Source organism: Dipodomys ordii, unplaced genomic scaffold (genome assembly GCF_000151885.1).
Source record: "Dipodomys ordii isolate 6190 unplaced genomic scaffold, Dord_2.0 Scaffold4, whole genome shotgun sequence".
NCBI lineage: Eukaryota > Metazoa > Chordata > Mammalia > Rodentia > Heteromyidae > Dipodomys > Dipodomys ordii.
The window spans coordinates 1,241,270-1,258,004 of NW_012267220.1; the positions used below are offsets into that span (position 1 = coordinate 1,241,270).

Consider the following 16,735-nt stretch of genomic DNA (forward strand, 5'->3'; position numbering starts at 1 on the left):
ATCCCCAGCTTTCCATCTGAGTTCTGCTTGGGACAGAGCCCAGGTCTTTGTCTAATTGAAGTCCTTCCCCCGGACTGCAGATCCCACCCATTTCCCACCTCATTCCGTCAATGCCTCCTAATTAGTTAACCGTTCACCCTTTCCTCTGCACCTGTGAAGAAGTTCCATGTGTCTTTCCAATTTTCTTTTAAAGAAAACACCCCAGTCAGCTCTGTAAGTCCTTCTAACTTCCACTTTGTTGTACTTATTCTGTATTTAGCCGACAGTCTTGTCCCTTTCCCCCTCTCTCCCTTCCTTCCATGCAACAAATATTCATAAGGGATGTAGAAAGAAGGTTCTAGACTTCACGGAGCTGTCTTCCTCCTGGGAGGTGGGAATGACAAGAGTGATAAAAGTAGGAAGGCAGACAGGTTCGGATGATGTGCAGTGGAGAAACTAGAATGGGTAGTGTGGAAACTGTGGAGGCAGAGCGGCCGGGACAGCGACAGGAGGATCCCGAAACGGAGAAGGTGAGAGCTTGAGTTGAGACTTCAGTGGTGAGAAGGATCTAGAACCTGGGCAGAGAATACCCCCAGACAGAGGGGAAAGAGATTGAAAAGTTTCTTCAGAGGCCAGAATAAACTTCCAGGTGCAAGGGAGTTGAAAGGAAAAGTACTCAGCTCCCGGCTGCCCCTCCTCAGTCCTCATCCCAGCCTCGCGGGCATCCCTGCCCCTTTTCTGAGGCCATTATGGGTAGGACCACCAGTAATCCTCCACACACCCCAGCATGCCAGTGCCCACACATTACTGAACCTTGGTGCGGTGCCTGGCACTGCTGAGAAATCCTCTGCCCATCACTGTGTTCTCTCACACTAGGGTCTTGAGCCTCCTCGAGCCTGTTATGGAAGGTGATGTTATCTTTGGCTCCTGAGTCTGTCTGTCTGTCTGTCTGTCTATCTATCTATCTATCTATCATCTATTTCTGTCTTCCTACCTATTCACCCAACTATATTTAATTGACAAATAATCATTGTAAACATTTATGTCATAGCTGATGTTTTGATCTTTGCATACAATACAAAATAGAATGACTCATCATGGACATTTCCTTCATCTCACCAGTTTACCATGTGTCTGCATTGAGAACATTAAAGCCTTATGTCTTATTAGTAGCTATGAATCTCCAGGCAGAGAAAACAGATCACTAATACTTCTGCCTGAGACTTGGTACTGTTGACCAATGTCTTTCTTTTCCCAGCCCTTCCACCTCCAGCCCCTGGGTTCCGCCCTTGGCTACTATGAATTCAATTGTTTTAAATTCTATATATAAGTGAAAACATGCTGTATTTATCTTTCTGTATTTGGCTGTTTTCACTTAGCATCATGTTCTCTACCTCCAACCATACTTTCATAAATGGCAATATTTTTTTCTTTTAAAGGCTGAATTATATTCCATTATATATGTCCACACTTTCTTAATCCATTCATCTGTGACCCATTATCCATTGCAGGAGACTCAGGTTGCTCCCCTATTTCGGCTATTTTCAATGATGCAACAATGATTCTGGGAGTGAAGACAACTCTTAGATTTACTAGCCTTCTTGATCTATAGACTTCCTGGATAATCTCACCCATAGGTACAGCTTCAGCTTCTGTAGTGGGAATAACCAGACCAATGTGTTGCCTATCTTTTGACTTCAAACCTACTCTCTTAGCTCCTCAAAGCAGCATAGCCAACACTTAACTCACCCTCTTTCTTACCAGCATTTGGAGCCGCCTACATTCCTCTATTCCCTTCTCCTGCTATGCCATTCTCCCACCAGTTCCTCTTCTATCCAGCCTCTTCTGCCTTTCTACCAGCTCCTCTACCAGGAGTTGGGTCAGGGTGTTGCCGTATCCTGCTGTACCAGGCAACTCCTTCCCCTTGGCTTCAGATCAGAATCATTCCTTGTCATCCACCCGTGCGCTCCTCTGCTCTGAAGTGATTGTACTCAAAGGCCGCATCTCACCTTGCTAAAACACCAGATTGGTGCTCCTGAGCTCCAGATGGTCATCCCTGTGTGGACGACTTTGGGGGCCCAGGCAGTGTAGCCTTCCTTGGCTCTCCAGTGGCATCTCCCATGGCTCTCCTACACATAGCTACCTTTTGTACTCTAGCCTTGCTGAACGGTAGCAAACTGCAAACATAACAAGCTGTTCCGTGTTTGTTTTGGTGGTTTTTCCCTTTCATTATCTGTACTTGGGCGTTGAGCCTTCCTTTGCATGCCTGCCCTGATTCCATAGTCTTGCCAGACACCCACACAATCTTGTGTTCTATCAAACTGCCCATACCTCCACCAGGTGGAGACGGTCTCCTTTCTGTTCTCCAACACCTAAGGCAGATTCTGGTATGTGCTTATTACATTATTTACACTTGTTTTGTTTATCTACGGGGCTTCTCTAATGTGTGAATTCGGCTCACACAGTTCTGTTCCTCTGTTTCCTCATTGAGAACTAGTAGTTTGAAAGAATAGACAGGCTTTGAAGCTAACTACTTAAGGTTTTCAAAGCAGGCCTTTGAGCGTCCAAAGCAATAACCCTTCTCTCTTCCATGACTAGTTCCAGTGAAACTGCCCCAGCCTCCCTGCCGATGGGAGCCACGGAGCAGTATGCCTGTTACCCAAGGTAGCAGTGGAGGCTTGGGCAGAGGCCTTTGTTGCAGTGTCCAGCTCCTTCAGTCCCTCAGACTCGCTGTCAATGCATTGCTCATTGTGGATCTCAGGCAGGTCATGCAGATGACGGTAGGGAATCTATGGTACCAGACACTGCTCTGTGCACCTAAATGAAGTCTAAGGCTGTTAAGACCTGGGCTGGTCTTAATAGGCAAAGCATGTAGAAGGGGAAGGTCAGAGAGAAGACCCTGGCAATGTGTGTGGAGATTAGGAAGTTCCATCAAAGAAAACAAGAGGGAAAGTGAGGAAGGAGGAAGTGGCTGGTGAGATGCTTTGAGTAGCTTCTTTCCCTGGAGGAGGTGGAATTTTGTAGCTACTCCAAGACTGGGCAGTGCATGCTAAGCTGAGCTGGGAACTGAGAGAAGGAAGGAGCCGTGGAAGCATGGTGCTTTGTTCAATGTTACTAGCTAATTCTTTTTCCTGATGTTAAGAAACACCACCAGGGCTGGAAAAGTGGCTGAATGGTAGAGTGTTTGCCTTGCATGCATGAGGCCCTGCGTTCAATTCCTCAGCACCACATAAGCAAAAAAGTGGTGCTATGGTTCAATTGGTAGAGCGCTAGCCTTGAGCTCAAGAGCTGAGGGACAGCGCCCAGGCCCAGAGTTCAGGCCCCACGACTGAAAAAATAAACAACAAAAAAAGAAACATCACCATCACACCAATGATGTTAAGAACAGGGGGTGTTGGCCATGAGGGAAACCGTTTGCTCTTTAGGGAGGGGATACGTTCAAGGAGCCCAAGGAGGGTCTTCCTCACTGTGGAGCTGAGGTGCTGAGGCCATGTCTTCAGCCTGACAAGTGACACAAATAGAATTTCAGGAACTAAGGCTGGCAAGGTTTCACGGGAACCTCAGAAAACCTCTCCTTGCCTTCTGTGTCTTGTGAATGCACCTGTTACAGTAGGCTGCCTGAGGAAGGGCAGGAAAGGGGGAGGGGAGCATTATGGAGATTTACTGCTGGGCTCTTCATTTACTTGAGTCCCAGAAAGATGGAATTCTTCCCCCAGTAAATCTGCAGGGCAGGACTCCGAACCCAGGCAGTGTGGCTTGAGCTGTGTGCTCTGGAGCTCGGAGCCTCTGCTTAGAAGGAAGGGGGCAGGTAAGTACATGGGAGCTTCCTACCACACTGGAGACTTCACATGTTGCCTGCTTTCATGCTTCTAGAAGCTTCCTTGTATCCAGCACCAACCCCCTTCAAGATACCCTTAATAAATCACTTGTCTACAATGGCTCTAATTTCTAAGAGACAGTTTTTTGTGAAATATTTTATTGTTATTGTAAAGGTGATATACAAAGGGGTGACAGCTATATGTCAGGTAATGAGTGCACTTCTTTTTGGACAGTGTTCCCCCTTCCCACATTTAAGAGATATTTTTAACATTTTTATTGGGAGGGTGGCTGGTCCTGGAGCTTGAACTCAGGGCCTGGGTGCTGAACCTGAGCTTTTTTTGCTCAAGGTTAGTGCTTCACCACTTGAGCCACAGCTCCACTTCCAGCTTTTTTAGGCAGCTAACTGGAGATGAGACTCTCATAGTGTTTCCTGCTGTGCTGATTTTGAACCTTGATCCTCAGATCTTAGTTTCCTTGTAGCTAGGATTACAAGCATGAGCTACCAGCATCCAGCTCTTTTTTTTCTTCTTAAGCAAGGTCTCAACATGTAGCTAAGATTTACCTAGAATTCACAGTCCATTTGTCTCAGTTTCCCTAATGCTGGGATTATAGACATATACCTACATATACCCCAATACATTTTCAGTACAATAATTTAAATATTATATTTCCAACATAATAATTTAACTATTCTTCTAATCATATCACAGAAACTGTGAATAATAGAAAACAAATAAAAAAGCAAGAACACATCCCACTCTACATTATATGAACCTTATTTTCACATATTTCCTAATAGTCTTTTCATAAGTGCACCTGAAAAATGCAAATACAGTTTTGCATCTAACATTACAAGCTTTTTCTCGAGTTTTTGTGCAGTCTCTATCACTGAAATTTTTTAAGTGATGGTATTTTTTATGTGTTTTGGCGTATCAGTAGATCATTTGCAGTTTTCTATAATTGTGGGATATAGAGATCCACTATTAGTTTTTAAAGGCCCTTTGTGCTCAAGTGTGGTTCTAAAAGGCTGCTCAGCAGCCAAGGGTAATTTCTTGAATTGTATCCCTTTGTCTTTCTGTTGACAGGGATCTACCGAACAGAAAGGGACAAAGGCACTTTGTACGAGCTCACCTTCAAAGGGGACCACAAACACGAATTCAAACGACTCATCTTGTTTCGGCCCTTTGGCCCTATCATGAAAGTGAAGAAAGAGAAACTCAACATGGCCAACACACTTATCAACATCATCGTGCCGCTGGCAAAGAGGGTGGACAAGTTTCGGCAGTTCATGCAGAACTTCAGGTTGGTTGGTGCTCATTGTGTCTGCCTTGCTCCTCAATCTCCTCACCTCCCGTACCCCAGGTACAAAGGCACCTTTGTCTTCCTGCTCTGTTCTGCTCTTCCTATGAAGTTTATCATTTGTATTATTTGCCTTTTTCTAAAGTCATTAGAACGTGCCTGACAGGCACATACACTTTCAGTGTGAAGCATCGACAGGTAACCCCAACTATGTGGGAGGCAGTGGTAGGAAGATAGTGGTGTGAGGCCAGCCATGGAGAAAAATGTGAGATCTTATCTAGAAAATAACTAAAAAAAAACAGTTAAAAGGAGGAAAATGAAGCATCTTAACTCGCATTTAATAGTTCTCTGGGACACGGGGAGACATAAAAGATATTTCAGGCGGCCTCAGTAAATTTGCTCAAGAGGTTTTGAAACATAATTATCTTTCCCATTTAAACAAAAAATCTCTTTCTTTCTTTTTGTAATGGGAGACATTCAAAGAGAAAGACCCAGAGAAAAATCTATAGCTCTGTTATTAGGAGAACCTTCCTGCTATGAAACAAAGCACACAATGAAATAACAGATGAGCTTGAAATCAGTGGCAGAGAGGCTGAGGGAGATTTTGCAGCCAACGACAAACGTGAGGATGGTTTCAAAGGCCATGAAGGTGATTTTCATTTAAGAGCAAGAAGAGCAGAGGGGCTGAGCCAGCATGCTTCCTGGCAATGGGCAGAAATAAAACAGGACCTGGGTTTGAGCTGGTGAGGCTCACATTCTCCTGATAAGGCCTTTCTGTGCATGGCCACAGGTACAGGAGTCCTTGTGATACCAAATGGCCACGTGAAGCCTGGGAGGGTCCCACACGCACCAGGAATGGACAATAACAGCAGCAAGGAAGGGGCCTACTCCATTGAGCAGCCATGTGAGCAATGCTGAGCCCAGACACAGTATCTTGAATGAATCTCTGTGCCCTATAGAGTCATTATATGCACACACGCACGTGCACACTCTGTCCCTCAGTGTTATGCTTAAGGCTAGTAGCATTCTACCACTTGAGCCACATCTCTACTTCTGGCTTTTAGGTGGTTAATTAGAAGATAAGAGACTCACGGACATTCCAGGCAGGGTTGGCTTTGAACTTCCACCCTCAGATCGCAATCTCCTGAGTAGCTTGGATTACAGGCATGAGCTACCAGTGCCTGGCTCCATCTGAGCTTTGGTTGGTTAATCTGCATATTTAAATTGCCCTGCTTTCTTAACTGGATAAAACAAATTCTGGACATTGGGCTAGCCCACCAGGCATATCTTAGATCCACATCTTTGATCTCTTGGCAATTGGCTTAGTTAATTTCAAACTCGTTTGTACCTTCCAAAATAGAAGGGAAGAGTAGGGAAGGGAAGGAGAGGGGAGGAGAAGAGAGGAAAAAGGAAAGAGAAAGGGAAAGAGAAATGGAAAAGAAAAGAGAAAGGAAAAGGAAAGAGAAAGGGAAAGAGAAAGGGGAAGGGGAAGGAAGAAGAACAGGCAATAGTTGGTACCTTGTCTGCTAATGTGAAAACAGGAACAAGACACCAGACATGTGTGTATTTTGTTTTCCAGGGAGATGTGCATCCAGCAAGATGGGAGAATTCATCTCACGGTTGTTTACTTTGGGAAAGAAGAAATGGATGAAGTAAAGGGAATCCTCGAGAACACGTCCAAGTGAGTAGAGTCTGGAGTGGTAAGAAGGAGTCATGGTAACCGCACTCACAGTGCATACCCCAGGCTGAATCTTACATTTCCTTTTGTTTTCCTCCACACTGTGGGCAAAACAGGAGATTGATTACTGGCCGTGTGTAGGGGAATTAGAGCCCTCTCTCCCAGGGAGACCACCCTGTCTGACACTGGTCTTCATTGTGCACGGCTCATGTCTGTGACAGTGGAGATAAACTGCCTGAGCAGAAAATGTAAGGCGCATAGGCTTCTGCGGGCGTCTCTGAGCTCCTGCATGACCAAAGGTGATCACTCTCAATGCTGCAGATGCTACACTTTCACATGGAGAGCAAAGAGCAATGCTGTGTGCAGTGAGCTCTGTGTCAGCCACAGCTTGAAAAGCTGAGTGATTGATATTTATGCTCAGATCTCATCTACTGTAGCAAATGGTCTCTCCCTTTGCCTTTCATTCATTATGCTCTTAGAGATGCTAAGGAGAAGCCAGGGGAGACGGCTGAGGCAGGATCGTTGATTAAACCTGCTCAGTTGAGCAAAATCTATATTGAGCCAAAACCTTTAGACCCAAGATTGTGTATTCATACCTCTTTGATCAATGGTGTTGGGGGAGGAAGGGGAGTAAATATATTCAAAGGCAGAGTAGACGGATATTTTTCTCTGTCAAAATAAATCAGTAACTCCACATGGCACCTTGTAGCAATGAAGAAGCCACAGTGGTACTGTCACACTCCACTTTGGTATGCGTGGATGTTTGCAGGCCTCAGCAGAGTGATCGGGTGGGTGGTTTGTCTATCAGTGATGCTTTGAGGGTGATGGGTAGTAAATCTGAAGAAATTGTCACACCCATATGTGGTTGACATAAACAGGAGCCTCTCTTTTGCATTTCTGGCAAACAGCAGTAGGATGCTAGTGGAGGTGGCAGTACCCCTTGTATGCTGATGAACACAGGAGTAGAATGCTAATGATAACGTTTCAAACATTCTCAAGCAAAAGTCTCAGACTACAGCTTCCGGGTCAAAGTCTGCCCGTAAAGCAAGCTTCATTGGAATGTTGCGGTCCTATTTGTTTGCTTGTTTTCTGTGGCTGCTTGTACAGTTAGGTCCTTAACACTAAGACTTCAAGACTTACAATTTACTGTAAGACCCTTGATAGAAAAGTATGTGTTCCCTCCTGGGCTAAAGCAGTAAGGAGTTAAGAGTTAAAAGTAGTTAACAACTTAAAGCTAAAGGTTCACGTCCAAAGGAGATCAAAGAGAATGAAATAGTCAGATGTTCTAAAAGTAAGTGAAACAGAAATCTCTCAAGTCCAATGCCTTGCTGTAGCCTACTCTTCTCTGCTTAGGAATAGAGAGGGGGAATGATTCGGATTCATGTTTTGTGCACAGTGTGCGGCTTTGAATGTCCCTGCCAGTGTCCTTCTCTGAACATAGTATACAATAAGTTTTATCCACAGTCATCTGAACATGGAGTTAGGTTTGAGAACCAGTGTAAGGGAAGGGATGGCTTACCCTGAGTTTACACCCAGAGCTACAGCTAGGTGCCACGCCACAAGGTAGTGCAAGCATCTCTCAAGGTGACTCCAACATGCAGATAGAATTGACAGCTCCACTGATTGGCCTTGGCACTTCCTGATGGCCACATGCATATAAATTAATGAGTCTAATGGATAAACAGAAAGCCTTTGTAGACTTGTGGAAAATACTCTTTCTAGTGACTTCGGTACTTGTTTGTTTTTGTGATAGTACTAAGGATCAAACATGCTAGATGATGTTCTACCCCTAGAGCCACACCTCCAGTGTTTTTTTGCATTGAATGTTTTCAAGAGAGAGTCTCAGTTTATGCCTCTTCCTGCTTGTGTTTCCCTGTGTGGCTGAGAATGACAGGCACATACCATTGCAGCCGGTTGTTGCGCTTCCAGAGTTATTAGGATAACAGGCGTGTACCACCGTGCCAGCCATGGAGTCTCCCAAATTTTTATGCCTGGGCTGTCCTCGATTCATTGCCTCCTGATCTATGTTTCCCAAGTAACTAAGATTACAGGCATGAACCACTGAGCCCAGGTATGGTGTCCCTAACACCTGGGGCTGCAGCCTGATCTTCCCACGGTGTGGCATCCATGAATCAATCGGATTACCTAGGTCTGATCAACCAGCCTTAGTTGATGCCATACTTCTCCACAAATCTCCTCCTTTCATATGGATCTTCCTAGATCACCCATGACCTTGGCTTGGTTGCCCAAATTGGCTCTTAAGTCTCACCTTGTCACGAGGAATCAGTGCTCACAAGCAAATTGGGCACTGAGATTTCCCCTTCCTCCTTTCGCCATTGGATTGTCCTCCACCTCCCTTTTCCATTCGCTTGTCATCCTTCCATTCATTCGAGTGTCACCCTGGGTACATAGCTCCTCCTGATTCCTTATCCTCCCCCTGCCCCCCCCCCACACTCCTCTTGTGTTCAGCATGTGGCATGTGATTTGATGACTTACATTTCTTTTCTTTCTTTCTTTCTTTCTTTCTTTTTTTTTTGTCAGTCATGGGGCTTCAGCTCAGCGCCTGGGTGCTGTTCCTGAGCTCTTTTGCTGAAGGCTAGTGCTCTACAACTTGAGCCACAGCTCCACCTCCAGCTTTTTCTGAGTAGTTTCTTAGAGATAAGAGTCTCTGATGAACTTTCCTGCCCAGGCTGGCATCAAACCACGATCCTCAGATCTCAGCCTCCCGAGTAGCTAGAATTACAGGCGTGAGCCACCGGTGCCCAGTGGCGATTTCTAGCTTCCTGACCTGGTGATAGATGAGAAGTTAGCACGCAGGTGAGGCTCAGACTGGCTTAGGCCATCATTTTCCTTGGCATGCTTTCTTCAGTAGTTGGTCTGACAAACACTTGTCACTACACCCAGTTTTGTTTTGTTTCTTTTTTGTTTTGTTTTGCACACTGTTTGCCGGGGCTGTCTTGGAACTGTGATCCTCCTCATCTCAGTTTTTGAAGTACCTGTGACAGATGATATGAGCCACAGGTTCCCAACTTGAAGCACCTTTCTGGCTCTTTTGTGCTGGTGAAACTTTTATTGGATGCATTTAATTTTGAATGATAGTAGCTATTACTTACATGAATTATCATATTCAGTATTTACAATAACTTTTTAAGATAGATGTCCTTATTAATCCTATTTCATAGATGAAGAAATGAGATTGTTCTTTAGGCTTTCATCGCAGGCATATGAGCAAACCTCCATCAGCAAACCCTACTTAGAGTCTAGGACTTATATTGTTAGCAACAGCAGACTTCTACCCTGTGTACCCCTCCTGAAAGCCATAATTGTTAGTCAAAGGTAATAAGATTTGTAATGAAATTTAGTTTCATTTGGAGATTCACATTTTAATTAAACCAGCCTAAATCTGGCAAAATGCAAACATTTTAAGAATAACTAAAAATAAAATCTTGTTTAATAACTAGTTTGCTATGTTTTATACCCTCTCTCTCTCCTCTCTCTAAGTTTATGCTTACTCAATTGAGCTCTGCCTTTCAGTTGATTGCTATAGACCAATGTTTTGCAAACTCCACTTGGTGATTCATTAGAAGATTGTGAAATTGATTTAGTGGGCTGCGTCCGGTGTTTTTTGAAAAATGAGATGAAGTAGAGTAGAAAAATATCAGAGTGAATTGCAGAGAGTAAAGATAAATATCGTCTCATGAAACTTTAATTTCAGTGGTATGCCTCTGTGTGTGTGTGTGTGTGTGTGTGTGTGTGTGTGTGTGTGTGCTGCATCATTGTATAATATATCCTTATAAGGATTGTGTTTAGAATGTTTATAAGTCACTGCCATAGACAACAACAGTGCAAATCAGTTATCAACCTCTAATTCTTAATCTGCAGATTTTTCCAAGCTTCACTTTATGCCAGAGGAAAACCTTGCTTGCTTAGTAGTCCTCTATCTTTGGAAGTACTTGGGATGCTTTGTAAAATGCAGATTCCTGGGCCCTGGTTGTAATAATTCCAAGTTACTTTTCCCAAATGAAGCTGAGACCAAGTACCCCACACTCACTCAGCACACTGTGAATGCTGTGCGGCCCCCGCGTGGAGACACAGCGACCTCGGTGGATATTTGGTTGGAGCCACAGCATAGAAAACTTTTAACTGTCACGTGTATTTGAATTGGCATGGGCTGACATTCCCTACATGACAAGCTCACTTTTGTCCAGTCATGAGGATACAGAGGCTTCTTTCAGGGGAATCGTGTCTGAGATGGGTTCTAGAAAGATCTTCACTGCTCCGCCGTGGTGTGTGCAATGGATATGTTTGTTGTCAAGGACCTTCCTGGCGCTACTGTTTTATTTCATCCATATATCCTAGAAGAAAATGTAAAAAAAGGTTTTCTCCTCCTCCTCCTCCTCTTCCTCCTTCTCCTCTTCTTCCTTTTCCTCCTCCTCCCTCCTTCTCCTCCTCTTTCTCTTCTTCTTCCTCCTTCTGAAATTTGAGTGGCATTCTTGTTTTGCTTGTGCTTTTTTCTTCCTTTTTATTAAACAGTGAACTTTTAGGTAAGAATTTCATTTGCACACAAGTCAGGTGCCAGTGGCTCACGCCTATAATCCTAACTACTCAGGAGGATTGTGGTTTAAAGTCAGCCTTGGCAGGAAAGTCTGTGAGATTAGCAGCCAGATAAGCCAGAAGTGGAGCTGTGGCTCAAGTGATACAGTGCTAGCCTTGAGCAAAACAAGCTCAGGGAGCAGTGCTCAGGCCCTGAGTTCAAAGCCAGAACTAGCACACACACACACACACAATTGTTTCATTTGCTAAAATGCAATAGCTGTGAACATAAATGAACATGTTAAATTGAAGCTCCTTTGTACAACTACTTGAAGATATTAATAATAAAAGAGGGAAAAATAAATCACTGCAGGGCAAATCTCTCCCAAGTACAAAAACAGTCCTGGAGCCTGGGGAACAGAGGTGTGGGTATCAGCATCTCACAGATGGAGGCAGGTTTTAGGCCTGTGGCCAGCTTGCCCTACATTGCCAGAAGTGAGGACTGGAATGATCCTTCTTGGTAGACCAGCTCTTCGTACACACGTGCTTGCATCCTTAATTGTCCTTTAGAGGACTTGAGCTGGGTATAAAGATGACAGGACTGTGGCCATGTTCAGTCTCCTGAGTGTGATTGTTCTCCTGTTATTAAGGACAGTGCCTTGCATTTGAGATGGCGCGTGTCTTAGAGAATGAGAGAAAAAACAAAATATGGCAAAGTGTTAGCCCACAAATGGAATCTAGGTACGGGTGGTAGAGAGAACCCAGGCCCCGAGTTCAAGCCCCAGTAACAGCACAAATGCTTAAAAAATAAAAAAAAGAGATGGGGGGGTGGACAGAGAATTCTTCTTAATGGATAGTGGCCTATTTCCATGTGAACTGGGAGTTCTCTGAGAAAACTTACTAAAATAGGCTTGTGTATGCTCAGAATCTAGAGAACTCTAAATTAATTGTTGCAAATGCTTACTGGAAAAAAAATCCTGAATGAAAACATGATAAAGTAATTAAGTTTTAAATTCTTCACTCTACTCCAATGTCTTCAGCAAATACAACTCATCTACCATTTTTATATAAAGGACAACTTTAAAATTCTAAATTATTCATCGGTTATAATACTATGCTGTGCAAATGTTGCAAATTTTTTTAAAAAACTGAAAGGGCTATTGTGGGATGTGTCACATTAAAAGAGTTTTATTGCAATTTTGGGGAAAAGCCTTGGTTGGAATAAATCATATTAGACAGCAAGATCTTTTATCACTTTTAATCCTGCAATTCTGGGAAATGCAAGTCAATTAGGGGAATTACATCTCCAGCCGAAGAAGTTGCTTTCTCAGGTCATTATAACCTCTATAAAAATGACTATTTGAAATCAAAGAACCCCACACAACAGATTTATGACATTAAAGAAGGGATAGAGTGGAAAATTCCAGAGTTCAACCAGTTAATAATACACTTCAGGCAGAAGAGAAGAAGGAATTAGGAGTAAATCATTTTGGTCTTGTGGAGCTGTGTACTCAGATTCATGATAGGAAATTACATAATATGACGCGGTGACCCCATTCTATCATACCAAGTGCCCGTTTCTTACAATGCCATGTCAGTGGCATGTCACCAGAGACTACACTTCATCCTTTGGGTAAATTAAATATTTCAAATGAACTGCATCTTATTTGTCTCAGTTGTCTATTTTTCTTCCCTGTATTTGTGATCCATCTTCTTAAAAGCTAGGATCCGTGGCCTTCCTTCAGAATCTATTGATCGCAGCCTCTTTCTCATGAGGGGAATGGGCCTATACAAAGTGCACCAGTTTATGGTGCCCACCTGGGTACGTTGTACTCTTCTGCTAGAAGTGGGGGAAATTTCCTCTCAGGAGGAGACAGCACCCCCTTCAGGACACAGCTGAGATGTGCACCGGTGTGTTCCTCTTATTCTTGATTTATCCAACATTTAGTGGCACCTCTGGGTCCCTGTAAGGATCATTTCCTATACGGTGCTGGGTAATCTCAGGTGGCAGAACAGAGAAAGGTCTTTGCCACCTTAGAAAGCTTTGGAGTCTACTAGAAAATTTATATATTCTGTACCAGCAGTGTTGGAGGAACAGAAGCTGGATGAAATGCTTGAGGGTTCTTCAGTTTGCCCTGGGGCTTATGACAGGCAGTCACTGTTGATGTGGGCCTTGAAAACTGAGTGGATGAAGGGAAAAATGTCCTGGGTAGGACGCGAGCTGGGGCCATTCTGTGGTGAGTATCTTGGTGGTCACTGTGTTTGGGGGACATAGATGATTCAGCAGGGAGCCTGCCTACCTGTGTCCCTTGGTTGGTTGTGGTTGGGATTGTAGCCTAATAGGGATGCTGTATCCAACTCCACATCCAGCCTACTTCACTCCATCGGCATGTTGAGCTGAATTTCTTTTTATTGCTCAGGTACAGCTTTGCTATCTCTTAATACACTGCTGATCTTGGTGTCCTGGCTTAGTGATCCAATTCTCCTGTCCCGGGAGCAAAGTTTCTAGATGAAGGTATGAAGATTAGGACCCTGACCAGCTTGCAGGAGCCAATTCCTCTTCACCCTCTTGCATCTTGCGTTTTGGAGCCTCATGGTTGGTGCTGATACATTTGGGAGGAGGGCATCCCCGTTCCCCATCCCAAAAGGATGTGGATGTGTTCATCTCTCTGCTTTGAAAGAGAGAGGAATTGAAGTTCTCCTAATTTTTTCTCCCCTGTTGTTTCCAGTTCAGTCTTCTTTCTCAGCAGAGAGTACTGGATGGTTATCAAAGTCCTTCCTCGGGGCAGGTAGGACAAGGAAGCATTCTTCCAGATTAGTGGATGGATAAAAGAAGCCTTTGGGTTGAGGGATCACGAGGTGGGGGGGGGGAGTACCTTATAGGGATAAGGTACCAGGGCCAGGCTCTGTGGCCTTGATGGCCTGGTCCCCCTGCAGGGACTACAGATGGATGACAAAATTAGTTTTCCTGCTCTGTCTGGCACCTGCACCTGGTTGATGGTACTGCCCAGGCCAGCGAGGACTCTGTCCTCACTCTGATTCTCCAGGCATTCACAGCCTGCCCCCTAATCAGGACCTAGAAAGTTGTCAAAGCATCAGAGAAGCGTCCGCAGGATTCGAGTGTTACCAGGCAAGCAATCACAAGGTATCTTTTTGTCTCCTGGCCACAAGAGGGTCGGGAAGGCTAAGAATGCCAGGCAGGGCTGCATGGCAGAGTGTGGCGTGCACAGGAATAGGCAGAAGTGTATCTGGTGCTAGGTGTGCAGCGGCCTCACCGGATCTCCAGGGAAACAGTGTGTGGACGCAGGAGGGGAGCACCACGTCTGGACCTTCATATTTCAGATCTGCCCTGATGTTGGGTTGCCAGGCTCCGGGTGCCCACTGCAGAGGGGTGGAAATGCACTTTCAGAATGGGCAGGGCTGTGAGATTGTCTCAGCCATGGAGAAAGGTTGGCTGAAGAGAAAGGAAGCAAATTACCATTTGTGTCAGGTCAGGGAAAGGGCTCCTTATCAGCCATTTTCCTGAATTCTCTTTTTCGAGAAAGCAAGACATGGATGCATAGTGGATGAGGTTTAAAGACTTCTTTAACGTTAAAAAAAAAAGAGAAGAAAGTTCTTCCGAGTGAAAGTCAGCCAAACCATGGGGATACTGTAAGTGCTCCCACTTTTTCCAGTGACTGTCACACAAGCCCGGACGCCTCCTCACCCCTCGGCCATGGGAGAGCAGAGGCAGCATTTACTTAGCAGCGGCTCAACCAGCGTTGGGGAACTCTCATGCAGGACCGGGAAGATTCATTCGTGTGCTGGGTTGGCGCATGCACAGGAGCACCCGCCTCTCCTCTAGCTCAGAGCGTCTGTCATCTGTTCTCCAATTCATCTCCGGCAGCCTGGTGATGTGTTTAACTCTCTTAGCTCAGTTTCTCATGCTCTTCTTGTGCTTCTTTAGCATGTGTGACTATTCCACACAATTTAACTTCTGCAAATATTCAAAATAGCTACACCAATAGGCTGTAGGCTATTTCAAGGAGAAAATCCAAGAGCCACTGTTCCTTTAAGGTAGCAAGCATGTTAAGGTACTATATGCCTCCTGGCCTACCTATTGCTCAAAAAAAGCAATTTTAAACCAGGTGTGGGGCCAGCCTTGGGTAGATTCTGAGACCCTATTAAAACACACACACACACACATTTCCCAACACACACACACACACACATTTCCCAACACACACACACACACACACACACACACACACAGATTTCCCAACAGTGTTGGGGATTGAACTCTGAACCTTTACAGATAACATAAGCACTCTTATCACTAAGCCACACCCCCTAGTCCAAAAATGTGCTTTGATATTTGGAAGGTCTTGTGAGAGATTTCTGGAAACCCTCAAGGGAAGGTACTGGAAGGGTGAGATACGGGCTGGGTTGTATCTGAATGACTCATTCATTATGTTTGAGAATGGCAGTCTTCCTCAGTCTGTGCTTAGCTGAGAGACCTGCAGTGTGGGGGATCCCAAAGAGTATAAACTTGAAATGAGAGAGAGAGCCCTGTTGCTGTCAATTGAAGCAAGATGGGCCTCTGATGGTGAACGAGCACCTACACCACCTGGCGGGAGACACATAGGTGAACAGGTTAAATCCGGGGTCTCTCAATACAGTTTCCCTGGCGGCTGGCCTACATGGGTGAGAGCTTGCACTGATTCGCAACAGCTGGGACTGCAGAAACCAGTAAGAACCGGATGGTGACTGCAGCGAGTCCCACCAGCCTTGTGTCTTTGAGGACAAGAAGGTAGCCCTGTCCTTCCATACTGCCACACACGATACTCAAGAAGCGGTGGAGCACTTCAGCTCTACTCAAAGAAAAATGTAGAGCAGGCCACCTGCCCAGGGACAAGGCTCCAAGAGGAAGTTCCAAAAGGATCAAACACAGTTGGGGGAAAATATAAAATCATAAACAATTAGAATACTACAGCATAAAGGGACTTTGGATCTCTGGAATAAGGAAATGGAGGGAAGAGCGGTTAAGGATGTGCCTCCAAACAAAACCAGAGGCAGGGGCTGGGAAGGTGGCTCAGTGGTAGAGTGCTTGTCTTGCATGCATGAGGCCCTGCGTTCAATTCCTCAGCACCACATAAGCAAAAAGAAAAAGAAACATAGGTCCCATGGTTTCCCTTATTTGCAATATCTAGTATATGTATGAGTCAAGCGGAAAAGGTCAGATAATGTGATGTCAAGAAAATGAACCCTTAGATATGTATTTTAATGTTTTTTCTTTCATACATGTGTTTCGAACGCATTTATAAGTTTATCTCTTTGTTGCTTTGTATGTCCCTCCCCCCAGTATAACCCCTGCTTTCACTATATTTGATGTCAGTATAACTTGTGGAGGAGATGGGGAAAAAACAGTTGTTTAAGGATACAGGTGGA

General features: G+C 44.7%; 1 protein-coding gene across 2 annotated transcripts in view; it reads left to right on the top strand.

Moving 5' to 3' along the window:
• Positions 1-16,735, top strand: part of Csgalnact1 (chondroitin sulfate N-acetylgalactosaminyltransferase 1) — a 202,207-nt gene that overhangs the window by 171,494 nt on the left and 13,978 nt on the right. For both annotated transcript variants that reach the window (XM_013026096.1, XM_013026087.1), the window contains exons 4-5: positions 4,884-5,100; positions 6,677-6,778. In XM_013026096.1, coding sequence (XP_012881550.1) covers positions 4,884-5,100; positions 6,677-6,778 — 319 coding nt within the window. The remainder of the gene's footprint in view (positions 1-4,883; positions 5,101-6,676; positions 6,779-16,735) is intronic.